General features: G+C 39.1%; 1 protein-coding gene across 4 annotated transcripts in view; it reads left to right on the top strand.

Moving 5' to 3' along the window:
- GRAMD1B (GRAM domain containing 1B) overlaps window positions 1-16340 on the top strand; it is a 1455160-nt gene that overhangs the window by 1200749 nt on the left and 238071 nt on the right. For all 4 annotated transcript variants that reach the window (XM_086956958.1, XM_086956959.1, XM_086956960.1 and 1 more), the window contains 3 exons: window positions 3547-3627; window positions 7956-8071; window positions 15448-15604. In XM_086956958.1, coding sequence (XP_086813084.1) covers window positions 3547-3627; window positions 7956-8071; window positions 15448-15604 — 354 coding nt within the window. The remainder of the gene's footprint in view (window positions 1-3546; window positions 3628-7955; window positions 8072-15447; window positions 15605-16340) is intronic.

Here is a 16340-nt window from a genome sequence, read left to right as displayed (position 1 = left end):
CTCTCTCACGCTCTTTCCTACGCCTCTGTTTCGCTGCCTCCAAAATGTCCCCACTTTATTTTCTTTCTCTAATCTCCTCTTTTATTTAATTGCTCATAACCTTTTCACCTGCCTTTCTCCCTGTTTCAACCATGCCTTTGCTTCTCTGTCCGCCTTTAACAATTTTTTTTCTTTGAATATCTACATTTAATGGTCTCTATCTGTGTAACTCTCTCCAGACTGCCAACCACTAGTTCTTTCTGTCTCACTCCCCACACAACCACACACACACACTACCACACACAACCACACACACACAACCACACACACACACAACCACACACACACACACACACAACCACACACAACCACAACACACAACCACACACACAACCACACACACAACCACACACACACAACCACACACACAACCACACACAACCACACACACAACCATGCATACAACCACACACACACAACCACATAAACAACCACACACACACACAACCTCACACACACACACACACAACCTCACACACACACACAACCACACACACACACACACAACCACACACTCAACCACACCATCAGTGCACACTTTCACCAGGCACAGACACCATCAGTCGTCAGTGCACGCTTTCAACGGGCACAAACACCACCAGCCATCAGTGCATGCTTTCACTGGGCACAAACACCCCCAGCCGTCAGTGCACACTTTCATCAGGCACACACCACCAGACGTCAGTGCATGCTTTCACCAGGCACACACACAACCAGATGTCAGTGCTCGCTTTCACTAGGCACACACACCACCAGCTGTATGTGCACACTTTCACCAGACACACACCACCAGCCGTCAGTGCATGCTTCCACCAGGTACACACACCACCAGCCATCAGTGCACGCCTCCACCAGGCACACACACCACCAGCCAGCAGTGCACACTTCCAACAGGCACACACACCACTAGCCATCATTGCACAGTTTCTACAGGCACACACACCACCAGCCATCAGTGCACACATCAATTGTTAACGCATCCACAATTAACTATTGTAGCAATCGCAGTATGGCGCACTTTACTAAACATATTCATCTAAAGCGCAGCATGCCACCATTGCTAAAAAAATAAATACTCATTTTTTGGCCTACAATTTATAGACTTTTGTTGCAATTGGTGTTGCAATATTTAGCAATGCCAATAGCTCAAACTTAATTAATGCCAGACCTATTGCATTGCAAATGCTTGTTTTGTTTTGAGGTATACTTGTAAACCCCCTCATATACACTAAGAAAATGTCTGAATATTGGTCTGATTGGAAGGTCATGACAAACAATTGAAATACGTTCCAAAAGTGAGGGACATTTGAGTATATGGTTGATAAAAACCATAGGTCTTCATTTAACATCAAATTAATCATTGTTAACTTTTTAGAACAATATCTATACCAACCACAGGGCAAATGGATTAAGAGTTGCATGTTAATTCATAAAGAAGTAAATCTATAAAAACAGATTTATAGGCAAGTAAAGTCTTCACGCAGAAGAAAATTAGTACAGGTTATGACAGTAGAAAAAGGGCTTAAAACTACAGAAGGATCATAAAAAGGTGTGAATGGTTGTTGATGGTACTGATGGATGTGGCACATCATAGAAGGTAGGGTTATATGCTATAGTCATGAAAAAAAATCTGCAATACAGAAATCTTGCATTATAACAGATACAGAGGTTGCTGTATGCACAAAAAGTTCAATAATACACAACTTGTTATGTGTACATGTATGATGAAGATTCGGTCCATGATAGATACATCTCAGGAGGCATAGAAACATACATCCCCCAGAGAGGAGATCATTGGTACAGATGCTTCAGTACTTGGAGTCTCTTCCATTCGTATTTCAGAGCACAATGTCCACATATCATTGGTCTCGGGACAAGAGTACAGAGTCTTACGATAGGTGGTCCATGCTACATCTGTCTCGTGGGATGGGATTGTTAATATGGATCGGATAAAACTCTGAAAAGGAAAAAGAGGGTATAGGTGAGTTCATGGGCATGATTTTAAATTGAAGGTTTATGATGTGCAGAAAGTCACGAGACCTGCATTAATACAGAACAGCTGGTAGGAAGGACACATGCATATCATTACATGGTTCTCCTTATATATTTATTTCAGGAGGTGGGCTCCACGGCAAACGCGGTGCAGGAGATGAGGCCCATTGTTCATATATTTCAGGGCGTATGTTCAAGTTACAGAACGCTTAGGAGAAGAAAGTTAGTGAATGTGCTTAGGAGATTGGGACAAACAAGATACCATCTACAAGAAGCAGGTTCTTTTCTATACGCTACTCATTGGGAGCCCAAATGGGCCTTTATCATTTAGTGGGTCCTTTTCTATACACTTCTCATTGGGAGCCCAAATGGGCATATATCATTTAGTGAATGGAAAATTGATTTTGACCATCATTAGAACATATTTTTGTCAAAGTTGACCAAGCTACTCCAGTTATTGTAGGGAGTTACCCTACATATTAAAGGCTTAAAATACCAGATCAAAGAATGCATGATTGATTATACACATAGTATTTTTTTAAATGTCTGTGGTATGTCTATTTACACTAATCTTAATCAATCTTGTTTTCTCCTAATACATTTTGGTCCTTGGGTCCTTCATCAGGAGAAAATTCTGTATTGTAAAGCTATAACTTTTAATATATCGGCCTACAAAAATTAAAGATGCAGTTCCATGTTGAATGTTATTGGCATCCTATCAGGAGATCGGGCGCATACTACTTGTATCACATGGAACTGGTCTCATTGCTTAGACATTTAATGAGATGAGCCAATGATACATGCTTCTCAGAAAAGAGAGGCAAGTGTACATGCATCTATGGAGATGGGGGTCTATTGTTGAATTATCTCTTGAGGGTGTTTCACCAAAAAAAGAACAATAGAGGTCTTAGTACAGAGTCAGGAGAAGTTATACATGGTATAATCATCTCTGGAGATGGGGTACATATTACAGGCATTTCATGAGAATTTGTGCTATTTTATTACATTCAGTTGATACAGTCCTTGGAATATGCATGTCAGGAGATATTTGTATTTGGTACACATCTCTGAATATGCCGTCCCTAGTCAACAGGACATCCATAGTTGGCAACAGGGTGCATTGTTAATGAACGTCATCAGTGGGTACTTGGCACATGCCTCTAAGCAGGTGGTTGTCTGTAAGCGGAAAGCTTAGGGGAGGAATGTTTATACAGAGTGCACAGGAGAAGCCCCCCAAGATGCATGCCTCTCAAGGGATTGCTTTTATGGTACAAGGATTTAGAGAGATGGAATCCTTGCATAATAGCCTCAAAAAATGTAATATTGCTTTCAAAGTCTCAGGATAGGGTGTTCATTGTACTGGTGGATTACAAGAAGTTGTTAAAAATTGAACTGGTACAAAAGAAATGTTTCAGAGTGCAGATTACTTACAAGCACATGCTCAGTGCTTGCATTGTGGTGAATAATTAGTGATTAACATCCCATGCCTCATCTCCTGTCTCTTTTCCCCTACAGCACTTTTTTACTTCCTTTGGCGCCCGTGATCGGACGTACATGATGATGTTCAGACTCTGGCAGAATGCTCTCCTAGAAAAGGTACATAACTCAGACATCAGTACTTGGGACATAGGGTATACGTTGTACCTTGCATAGTAGTTCACTTCAATTATATACTTTCTTGAGAGACAGAATATATGTGTGTGTGCATTTGGTTTATTTAAAAGTCCTCTGTTTCTCTACCTGTAAGATTGTCCATTGTTGATAGTGTAGGGTGTATGTGGGAGTGGTAAGGTTAAAAGACATTGGCATTCAGAGAAAAGTCCATAAACCCTGGTACAAGTTCAAGGTGCCTAAATGTCTGCTCAACTGTGAAGCAACCTCCTCTCTCCTCTTTTATTACCACTTAGAGTAGTAGTACTGCCCAATAACTTATCAAGGTAATCTCTTCTACTGACTCTTGATCACAATATTGACTTTCAATCCATTTTCACACATTTCTGTTTAATGTGCTTTGGGAAAAACTACATGTATAGGGCCCTTAAGTACATTTTACTGTTCATGCATAGAGTCTTCAGTGGTGTACTGAGGATTTTCTCTGAGGTCAACTGCTCAGGATTTGCTTGATAATTATAGTGTATATGAACCCCAGGCAAAACAGGCCCAGTAGATGGGAGTTAATACATTCAGTGCCATTTCTAGGGTAATTGAAACAACTTTGAGTGAGCCCTTTTGGGAACTTAGAAATTAATATGTCATATATAAAACCAGAGCTTATAATTTGTTATATAGTAGTACATACTCAACAGGCGCCGTATTTTAACTTGTGTAAAGTAGAGCTTTAAACCATATACATATGGATTAGTAAATCTGTATTACGTTACCTGGTAGTGTCATGGCCCTTTTCTCAGCCATGCAGCAGGATTAAAAAACAAATTTGCAAACTGTCCCCCAAACTGCACCATGTTTAGATGTAATTGTTATGGACTCAGGTGACTGGCTGCTATCCCGCAGCGGTGTAGGTGCATTAAAAACTAGTTTGGGAACTGTGATGCTGCCTGCAATGGACCGATGAGAGTGAGTGGGAGGGCGGAGTCAAAGGCATGGCTTAAAAAAACTAAATATTCTGTAACTTTTTTTGGTCTTTCAACTTCAGGTTATATAAAATAACACCCAGCTTAAAATGAAAAATAAATGCAAGTTAAGTTAATCAGTGGGAAATGCACTATTGTACATTATGAAAACTCTGAGTTAATTTATACCACAGAAGTCTGTGTGTTTAAACAGAGACCCACATAATTGAAACCTTGTAGGAGAATAGTGACATGTGTATCTTTAGTGCTACAAGGTCAGTTTGTGACAGAAAGCACAGTGAATATGCAAGTCATTATTTTAAACTTCCATTACAACCATTATAAGATAGGCTGCTACAAAATGTGCAAAAAGGTTTAAGATAAATTTGCTTCCAAAATATTGATTTTAGTAATACCCAGACTGTATGTAGTGCAAAAGTTCCTTACAACTATCTTTTAAAGGCACAGACTTTACTGCTCAGATAGGAACTTCCTTTTAATACCAGTAAAAAAGAATACATCTCTGCATTTAGGAAGCTTCAAGTGATTCTGTTTATTAAAGCCAATACCAGCTTCCAAGCACCGTTTACATTTGCAGTTTGATCATTTGTGCACATTAACATTTCTTTCAGGCAAGCAAGGCACCCTGGCAAGAAAGCTTGTTTAGCTGTCTGCCCCTCCCGCGTTTCACAGCACTGGAGACTCCCTGCTCTACTTCAGTGGAAGCATTTCATGTGCCGGAATTAATGGTCATATTTTCACAAAGTAGAGGAACTGTTTTCCTTCAATTAAAAGATATTGGCATGTTGTGCCTCTCAGATCCCATACACTTCGACCACTGATATGCACAGGATACCAAGTTTTTCAACCTAAGGTTTATGTTAACCAAACATTGCAATTTGAGACCTTTAGCCTAATTAATTCACTTGAAGTGAAAATATTTGTCCTACTCCCCTTTTAATATAAGGAGGTACACTCGCTCCATGTCTGAATGTGCTTGCTCCTTCCTTTGATCAGGAAACATATTCTTGCATTTCTTGGAATGGATAATACCCCCAAGATGTATGTCAGTAATCACAGATTAAGAGGTTTGTGTGTGTTCCTTTACATTTGTTTTGCTGGTAGGACTATACATAAACCCTCCTCTAGCCCTATAATTGTGAATGTGAAATTATCTCAATAGTGCTGCATTGTGCATATTCCCAAATGCCCTTCAAATTCTGTCAAGACTGTCTTTCAGTCCATATTGGGAATTTATGTGCATACAGTACAGCTCGTCAAAGGAATCATAACAAACAGATACATGATTCAAACTTGATTTGAAAACCCATTTCAATACTTAAAAAGTTCTAGGTGCTGGGGATTCCCTCCAACGTGAGAGTTATCAATAACTGAGTAGTTTTATGATTTGATATGTATTGTGATATTGCTTCTTTTTTATATGTTCATAGCAAACGAAAATATGTGCACCTTGTGTTATGGCTCGTGTATTAACAGAGCCCTCAATATTCACTTGAGCAACCAAACTCTTTGGAGAATATGGGTCCTGAGTTTACCATTCTCAATGGCATTAGGAGGAGAAGTTGACCTTGAGTTTTTCTCGAAGAATCAGCAGGGTTTTCGAGTGTGTGATCGTAGATGAATGGGTTCAGGCTGAAGCATTGACTTTATGTAATGCCTGTAATACATTCTTGTCTCGAAAAGTACATTATTTTTTATTTACGGTGATTGATTATGAGGATGTTTGGAGATTTACTCTTGGATAGTGCAGATGTATTTATTGTGTTTCTTCCATTTTCGTGTCTTACTCTTGCAGTTCTGTTTTACTGAATTAAATTATGTACTAAATGTTTTTTTAACATGCAGTTTTGCATGTATAGTTTAGGTCGAACTGTTATCAGTTTGTTATTTGGAAGCTTAAATATCATGGAGGATTCAGCTGCTTTTGAATTGGTTGCCATTTGTGAGCAGTGGAAAGGAATGTATTCTCAGAGTTTGCAAATTCTGCAGTGTTTTGGCTAGATTACTACTTAGTCCTGGTCCTAAGTATTTTCTTTCTATGGGTAAATGAGAATGTATGGTTTCAGCATTGTCACAGATTCACTAACTGTGGCAGGCAAGGAAGTTTATCAAGGATGTTCGGAGCGTGTGTTGATGGTTGACAGCAGAAGGTTGGCTCACTAACTGTACACGTTCTCAATTTTGTTAAAATTTCACTGTGATCAATTTGAATTTACTTTCAGTGGGTAATATATATTATAAATAAGTGTGTACGTTTTGAGTGCCAAAGGACTCAATTAATACATTTATTAAGGGAAGCAATCCCTGACATTTAAACACAACAGAGAATAATGTACATAAGGAATGTGATGTAAAGAGGAGTCCATATTTAACAGTACTAGTAACCAGGGCATTTCCTAGTAAAAAATAATGTGGTTTTGGGTCCGGTAGACCCCAAGGGAGATTCATTTTGTAGAAAGAGGAGAATTCATAAATTGTAATTGGGTTTGTGGTCTTTAGTATGTTGTGATACCATTGTTTTTTAGTTTAAAAAAAAAAAAGAGGAAGCATTAATAAATGTTCTGGTTGTTATTTATTGTGGATTGAAATGAAAAAGGGACACGTGAGATGAAGTTGATTCTTGCATAAGTTTGTTTATATAACACTTAAGTATGTCTTTACACCAGACTGTGGTAATTGTGGTTGACTGTTGCAATTGACGAAGGGGGCTTACTGGGATCTAATATCTAAGTTTCATGAAAGTTTCTGTGTTTGTATTTGGCAGTATGTCTTTACACCAGACTGTGGTAATTGTGGTTTACTGTTGCAATTGACGAAGGGGACTTACTGGGATCTAATATAGCGGTTTCATTAAAGTTTCTTGTTTGTATTTGTGCAAAAGTCTATTTTTAAACTGTGGGTAGTTTTGCTATGGTCTCTCCTTAAAGTAGTGATTTCAGATTTGCATGCAGATATATTTAAATTTCGCTTTTTTTTCAAAATCTTACATATTGAGTTGTAATGTTTTTCTGTGAGTCACGTACTGGCTATTTGTATGTGAATTCTATTGTGTTGCATTTTAAAAAGGCTGAACCTGCACTTACCAACATGTGTGCTGGTTTCTCCTACACATCTATCCTTCCATTATCCTATTCAATCTAACTATCAAACTCACATGTCCATCACTCAAATCAACTCCTATTTCTCTATACTAATCCATCACTAATCCTAATCGCCGAAAAGCACTTTGACGCCTTTTAAGGGGTATTAAACGCTATATAAATACAATTACAATACAATACTATCTATTTAAGGTTTCCCTCATCACTGATGCAGATAACTCTTTCTCCGCAGCCCTTATGTCCAAAGGAACTCTGGCACTTTGTCCATCAGTGTTACGGGAATGAGCTGGGACTCACCAGTGACGATGAGGATTACGTGCCACCTGATGATGATTTCAACACAATGGGGTAGGTCCCAGTTGCATGTATTTAAGATGTTTTATATAATACTTAACATACCCCATCCGTGATGGCAATACACTTGATCACAGGTAAAAGAAATTAAATGTCATATGACAAAGTAAGGCAAAGTAAAAATGATGAAAACACAATAAATGGATATTTGGGACACATTGTAGAGGTAAGGGAATAGGGAAGAAGTATAAATACCATTAAGTGTATTAATGAGGACAGGAAGGAGGTCAGATGAATGTGAAGTGAGAATCAATTGTAAATACAAAAGAGATTCACCTACTCTTTCCGTGAAGATTCAAAGAGGACGTAAGGCTGAGTGTTTTTGAGTGTTTCTGATATGTGCTCTGATGCTTCATTGATGCAGGTTACGTGACTCTACAGCTCTCGTGCCATTGTTCAGTAGCTGACTAGACAATCTTTCAAGTTGCCAATGTTGTATTTGTACATCTATATCCTCTACAATATCCTTCTATTTACAAAAATGTTGTGTGCAGGAATTGTGATCATATTTTACGAGCCCAAATTAATTTTCTTGAAAAGCCTATACATCCTAAAGAGTCGTTAGGTTCTTTAACCTGGCAATTTTGTGGCACTCAAACCTGTGTTGAACTTTACTATGAACTTTAATATATACACTCCTAGCAGTATTCTCTAGCCGCAACTGCTATTTTTGGTTAGGTAGACAGTGATGCAACCCTACGTTAAAATGGGTGTGTTCTGGACAAATGTTACCCTTGGTGCTGGTGTTGTGCTGGTTAGTGATTAATCATCAGTCTAGGATGTGGTATCAAGGGGTATAGTGCTTTTGTTTATATTTTTTTTATTAAAGTTGTATTGATACTTTAAAGAACAAAGCAATAACCTGGTAATCTGTCCTACAGCACAATAAGTGTTCAAGGCCACACCTAAACATATCACAGCGCAAATTTGATAATACAGAAACATTTTTGTCAATCCCTAGGCTTCAGTTTCAATAGATATGCCATTTGTTTCTGACACAGGCACTTCATAAGCGGTTTAAAAATGTCATAATTACCTATTAGGTTGTCCTGGTTCTACATTAACACGCATTATGGAGCACGATTTTCATCAACCTTCAGGCAGTTAATCATTTGGCTAGCTTAACTGGTTTGGTTGCAAAGCTGTCTCAAGAGGAGGGCAGCTGGGGCTCTTTGCTTAATGCCCCATGCGTTTTGGGGCCATGCTTTGCTTTTGCAAATTGTGTTAACTAATAAAACAAAATACCTGACTTGTTAATCCTCAATGCAACTTAACGTGGCAACACCACTAGGCGGAGCAAAATACTAAGTTTACTACTTCTTGATTAAACGACTTGAGAGGACCTTTAAAACTTCTGGCCCCGGTCCCCATCAAGGTCTGACATGCCTGCATGGTAGAACTATATGACTCTGGACTGCCCTAGAACATGACATGTTGTCCCGCAGTCTGGGGCACAGTGAAATTTTAGCAGGTAGTCCAATGGTTTAAATACATATAGACAGTTAATTTTACAGAAGGTACAGTAGAATTGTGCTTACCTATGATGCGTTGAAAATGCTAGCTAATTAGAACAATGCAAAGAAATTAATCTATCCAACATGCCTAAAGTGGCACTAAATGATGTGTCTGTTGGAACATGCCTGGAAAGGCAAATGCAGACACTTTTGAACACTGTCAAAATAACACTCTTACAAAGATAAGTGTTTAATGATCATGGACGATCATGGTTTTATAAATGAACATAAAAATAGGGAGGGTAGAACATGGAATCTTTAGAAGTGGCAGCTAATGCATGTGATTTCTTTGATATATCAATGCCCTGCATGATAAGCATTTTGAAATGAATTAGAGCAAAGTAAGCCAACTGGTACAGTGCTGATATTACTAGCTAGGATGGTGGAATACCCCCAAATAGTAGACCCGCAACGTTTGAGGTGCAAGTGAATGGCTGTTTTTAAACCTATAGCCCACCATATTGTCTACATACTACAAATTGTTCTCCCATCACAGTGGGTACTCTGAGTCATTTACCAGTCGTACCTATAAATAATATGTAGATATAGTGGTGGCTAATAGCTTCACTAGGATGGCAAAGTGTACATTTCAGCGTAATAAAAGTCCAAACCCTTGCAAAAATCTGAGAATTGCTGTGGTTATTTAGCAAGAGCAAAACTATCAGATTAAGGAATTCAAATGTTTAGGGTTACTAAAAACTTGGGAGAAAATAAAAAGAAGGATAGAGGTGGCATATTTCACAATAATATGAAGATTAATATTGTACTTGACTATAAATAGAACAGAAAACTAAAACAATGTAAGTAAAGTAATGACTCAAACACACACTAGTCAAAACAGCCCGGATTAGGAAGTTTTATTTATTTTGAAAGTTTTATAATGTGCTGCTGCCAAAGCACCAGACGCCTTACATAAATATTGAACGGTATATGCAAGAGATGCAGTGAATAATAGATTCATGTAATGTTATAAGGCATAATATATGTGGTATAAAGAATGAGAGTGCAGTGTTGGTTCATCACAGATTCCATAACTTTCAATCGAGTGCAACCGAGGGTCTAATAATACAGTGAAAGGAGTTTACTTTGTTCTAAAAATCAGTTCCTTATTTTGGGGACTTACTCAGAGAGGTTGACAGAGATACAGCAAGAGAGAGGGGGGCAATGGAGGGCATTACCTTTATTGGTTGACATTTCAGGGTGTGCATAAATATGATGGAGTGGAACAGTTTAATGGAACTGGTAGTGAATTCCATATCATAGGTGTATGTTCTGAGAAGGGCTTGACTTAGAAAGCTCTTTTCTTAAATTGTGTTCTTTAGGCAATAGTTAGATTGATGTATTTAGAGGTAATGATTTTTTAGGTTTAGTAGGCAGTAATAAATGCATCTTGCCTCAAATGTGAGCCATGTTAAAGAGCAGAGGATGAGTTAAGAGCTTATTTACTGGAATGTGAAATCAGATTGGCTACAACATGCTTGATAGCCTTGGAAGGTGCAGAGTTATTCCTTGTAGAGGAGCTTTTCTGTAGTCAAGTTTAGAAAGGATAAGGGATTGATTTGCCGATTGTGATTTATTGCTGTTGAGAAAGATTTGTACTTCTGAAGAAAACTGAGATGGTTAAAAGCCTCTTTGGCTAAAGTATTTTTCCTTGGGCTTCAAAATTATTTCCAAGACATTATAATTTCTCAGATTCAACAATTTGAGACTAAAAACTGTAGTTATGGTGGCATTTATCCAGTTGTCCGATGGAAATCAGGTGTTGGGGTGAGAAGGATCCATTTTGTTTTTAGTTCCTTTAGCTTTAAGTGTGAACATTTTAACCATATTTGTTAGACATGAGGAAAATGTGAATTTTGAGTTGGCTTAGATGAAGATACCTAATCCCTAATTGAGTTAGTAGCGATCCAAGAGAGTCTACTTAAATAGTGGGAATTAAGTGTGCAACAAGTAACAGGAGCTGGTGACGAGAGACTAGAGACTTCCCCTACTTGAACATTTTGTTGGCAAGATAGGACTCAACCATCCTAGTACTGTGCTTATCATTACAAATTTGTAGGAATACAGGAGGATTTTGCTGTCCTCTAAAAGAATTAGGAAGCAATTGTCATAATGTTTCAAAATGTGTAGGTATTAACACCATCACTGTTGTTGTGGTTCCTTGTCCCAAGTGGAAATCTGAGTGGATGATGCCAGTATATAACCATTGATGTAGTATTCAACACAGGTTTCTATAATCTTCTAAAGAAAATGTAGCCCTGCAAAGGAATGAAAAGTGACACATCAGTTTGGGTTAGCTGTTAGATTATTAAGCAGATGCGTAACATGAGCAGTTATTAATAAGTCAGGAACACAGCTGTGTTGTATCATTAAACTGATTACTGCAATCCAGTTTGGCATCAAAGCATGAATGGATTTGTGGTATTGTGTTAGCCATAGAAGGGTTTGTGTGAGTTGTGAGTTCTTTGTGAGAACCCCATCCCTCTTATTTGGTTAAAATTAGACTATCTCACATTATTTTTCTTGCTGATGGTATCTAGCGTGCAGTAGCAGAGTGCTTGTCTAGTTAGGCTTCTTTTATTGTGGAAAAACCTGGTGAACGCATCAGTTTTATCTGCTCCGATTCCATATGTAGTCAGATATGTACATGACTTTCAGCATTTGAAAGGACCTTCTCAGTCTATTTTCGGCTCCTTGCAGCTGGTTGCTGAAGTATTTAGCTTTCTTCAGGGAGATATCTGGCTAGTTAGCAGCTCTTTTAGATTGTAACGTTTGTCTTTTGGAAAACAGGAGGGATTTTTCTCCATTTTCTCCCAAAGCCTCTAATGTTTCTTCTGTTACTGTTAAAATGAGAAAAGTACCAGTTTACTGATATTTTAAAAATAACACATCTAGAGTGGAAAGTCCCATATTTTTGAGTGAGGATGATGAAATCATTGTACTGAAAAGGGAGTGACACAGTAGGCTCACAGTGCGAAATTGTGACCTTTGTTTGGTGGAAGCAGTTTCACTCTGAGTTCTAATCATCACCTGTAGTTTGCCAAAATTCACTGTTTGTAGATCTCTAACCCAGGTTAATTTTTAAAGGGTGAGTGATAGATTTGCTCTGCATATTTTAGACAGTGAATTGGATCACAAGGTGTCCTGAACAAACTTCAGGAAAACCTCGAGTCATGGAGCCCAGTTTTACTAAGAGAAAGTCAACAGAACCTGCCTTTGTTTTTTTGAAGGGTTTTTAACAAAACTGGTTAAAGTTATGATTATTTTTGAAAGAATACAGTTTTATTAGCATGGTTATTCTCCGAGCTCCATGGGAAGTTGAAATCTCACAGAAAAATATTGTTTGTCGTCAGAAGTTGGTTTGTTATACATTCAAGGTCTTCTGCCATAAAACGAATTCTATCACCTGGTGGATGATATATGATATGACGTCCACCTGAAGCCACTATGGAGAGTGTAAAACGATATTTATGGTCAATTTAAGAGATGAGGAACAAACTAAGGCAAATCCACTGCCAGTCTTTCCTACTCTGTCAAGTCAAATATTCGCCGAGCCCCAAGGGGTTAGGAGGTTCATATGTGGTTATAGGTGCCAAGAGTACCTTCTTTCAGTAAGAAGCAAGCTGTCGAATTTGCTTTCCATGATAAAGTCATCTATTTCTTTGTTCTGAGCTATAAACTGATCTCCAAGAAGGAAAAACCTGAAGGCAAGCTCTCTCCCTTTAAGATCCCAGGATCTAGAACAGCAAATGGAACCACATTTTCATTGATTTCATATCAGCACCAAATTTCTTGCAATTTAGGAAAAAGGTGTAGACATGCCTCTTCAAGGAGCACTACCCCTGACCTAGCAGTCTACCCTTGACCTTCCTCCAGTAGTATCTTCCCGGGGGCCATGTCCTCCATTGAGCACTCTGTTGCTTTCAAGCTAGGCCTGCATTCTGCAAATGTCATCTTAAATATAGATACATATGTACATACATACAGTTGAGGAAGCGCCAATGGAATTTTCCCATTGTGTCATCTTTCAAGATGGACATTTTAGATGCTTTGGCATGGACTAGCTTTGAGACTTTAATATGTTTGGGATGCCTACGATACGATTCATATGTATGTGAAATAATTCTGGGTTTTGTCAAGACTGGTTTAGATTTTCCGGGCAACTCTATTAGGGTTTTAGTGTATTACATGTCATAAAGTGACGAGGATTTTTTAAGCCATAGTGGGTGTAGGTATTTAAAAGATTCAATGTAGCCTGGCTGATGAGGGCTGTTAGCCCGAAACCGGTCCAGGATGCTTGTTTCTGGTCCAGTCGAAGACATGGCTTGGCAGTTCGGGCTGGACTGTTCCCATGAGGCGTGGGGTCAAGACTAATTTGCATATAGCTGTGTCTGAACTGGGGTGGCGAAGTGAGCTAAAGAACGATGATGGATTCAACCCAGATCTGTGACTGGGGGTGAGTGTCTGAAAAGTTTTAGTGCTCCGTCCATCATCTCCTTGTGTTTGCTACGATTTAAAATATTTTCCCGTCAGGCATATACAGGTTATCTATAAGGAGACGATCTGCACTATGTGTGGGCAGCTGGAAATGTGGCTGTGCTTAACTTTCTAAGATGACCAACTATGTCTCTATTTGAGTGTCTGGTTGAGTGTACCATTGGAACTTAGGTGTCTGTTTTATCAGAGGTAGAGATAGCTGAATTTATCTTTGGTAGAACAGATTTTAAACTCTCATAAAAAATAAGAAGCAATTCTCTGGTGCATTCAAGAGAAAGTGTGATACTAGTAATTTGTTTTAGCTGGTACACATTTGAAGAGCGCAAGGACATGTCGGACACCATTTGGACAAGGTGATGGTTTAGGCTTACAGCTTAAGTGGCTGAAAATCTGAGATGTAGTCATGGTTTCATCCAACAACTTCAATTCATCAGAGGGATTTACTGAGATGGGCTGGGAAACATGGTATGAATCTTCTGTTGCAGAAGGGGCTAGGGGATGAGTGTGTTCAAAGGATATTATAGTTGAAATATGTGGCGTGTGAGTGGTTTGACAGGGGAAACTTATGTCCAGAAGTCATTCGTCTGGGTATCTCTCTTAGTAGGAGGGAGCTTGAACTTGAATAAGGACAGACCTTGGTGTGTCCACATTTGGTAGGAGCGTGCTTGCATTTAAGGGAAAATTCAGTGTGTGTTTACTTAACGGGTAAGAGTTAGCATCACCACTGGCTCGAGAGAAGGTGGGTGGGCAGAGGAGCAAAAATGTGGATGTCGATTCAGCTGGTAAGTGCATATGGGTAGAGGATGAAAGCACTAAAAAAGTAAGGAGGGTTCCAGATGAAGATGGAAAGAAAAGGAGGTGTGAAAAAACTGAAATAATATCAGAGAGTTATGGATGAAGAAAAGAGGAGAGAAATGGAACGTTTGGGATATCTCCTGAGAAACAAAAGAAAACATCAGCTGAGGGTGGGATTCTCTTCTCACCACTCTACCGAAACAAAATATCACTCACATATATTGGGCTATTTGCCAATTTACCTCAATAGAAAATGGCATGCCACCCACTTACTCAAACAGCTGTGACAACTTATGTATGTTTAATGAAGTTATCCTGATCATTTGCTACTACAATGTATTTTGACATTTCAATTGGGCAGGAGAAAGGTTTTGTGCCACTTGTACCAATGCACAAACACTGCACATCCTTAAGGCTTCAGAAAACGTGTTACCCAAACCTGAAATCTGGGCAGTAATGGTGCAGCTCTTTTTCAGTCAGTTTGAGTGGCGGGCCATGTGCTTCCGCCTACTGGAAAATCAGTGTTATGCAGACTAATGCCTTTGATCTTTCCTTGTCTACCAGGTTTTGTGAAGAGATCCCTGTAGAGGAAGTTGAGGTGATTGACAACTCCTCCAAAAGCAATATAGATGTGAAACCTGATGCCAGTCCCCTGATGTTTGAGAAGTCCCTCACCAACAGCACCTTGGCATCTACCGGAAGCAGTGAAGCCCCCATTTCAGTATGTAATGCTCTTTGGCTTCTTCTCACGGTTTTATTGTGCATATGCGAAGTCCAAATTTTATTTATATAGAATTATATGTGTTTGCGTATGTCACAAGGCTGGAAAAATCGTCCTCCTGAGATTTCGGTTAACAGTGACTTATGTACAGTGTGCCTGCAATTCCCCGGCATTAGGTCGGCAGTGGTAATGAGTGCACATCTATTAAGAATAAGGCTCAATGTTATAGAATGGAGTGAACAAGAACAGATAGTGGGCAGTCCCAAGGCATGGCCATTAGATCTGATTTTTCAGAGGAAAATATGACTAAAAATGCACTGCGCAAACCCACTATGTTCTGATCTGCTATGTGGTGTTCTGCTGTGCCTTTGTGTACTATGTGAGTTTACTGACTGCAACATTCTCCCCAAATTATTGCCACTAGTATCTGAAAGAGACACGTTAGTGATAGATTCCTTACCTTAGAATATCCCCAGGCGTCAGACTGGATCCGGAAACTTTTGCGTAGCAGTACCCTTGCGCGTCGGTAAGCGTCGTCTGCGGCTCCGCGTCCATCGTCGGCGTCGTGGGTGCTGTGATGACGTCGTTGGAGTACTTAGACGCCGCCTCTGCGTGCTGACGTCAGTTCTTCTTTTTTCCGCACCAGCAAGCGCAGATCTGGAAAAAGCAGTAACCCTAGTACATTTTTGACTAACTTTTTGGGATCATTTTTGATCTTTTCTCGAAGTCTTACGAC

This window comes from Lissotriton vulgaris, chromosome 2_1 (genome assembly GCF_964263255.1).
Source record: "Lissotriton vulgaris chromosome 2_1, aLisVul1.2, whole genome shotgun sequence".
Lineage (NCBI taxonomy): Eukaryota > Metazoa > Chordata > Amphibia > Caudata > Salamandridae > Lissotriton > Lissotriton vulgaris.
The sequence above is the reverse complement of the archived record's forward strand: the minus strand, read 5'-3'. Positions and strand labels throughout refer to the sequence as shown.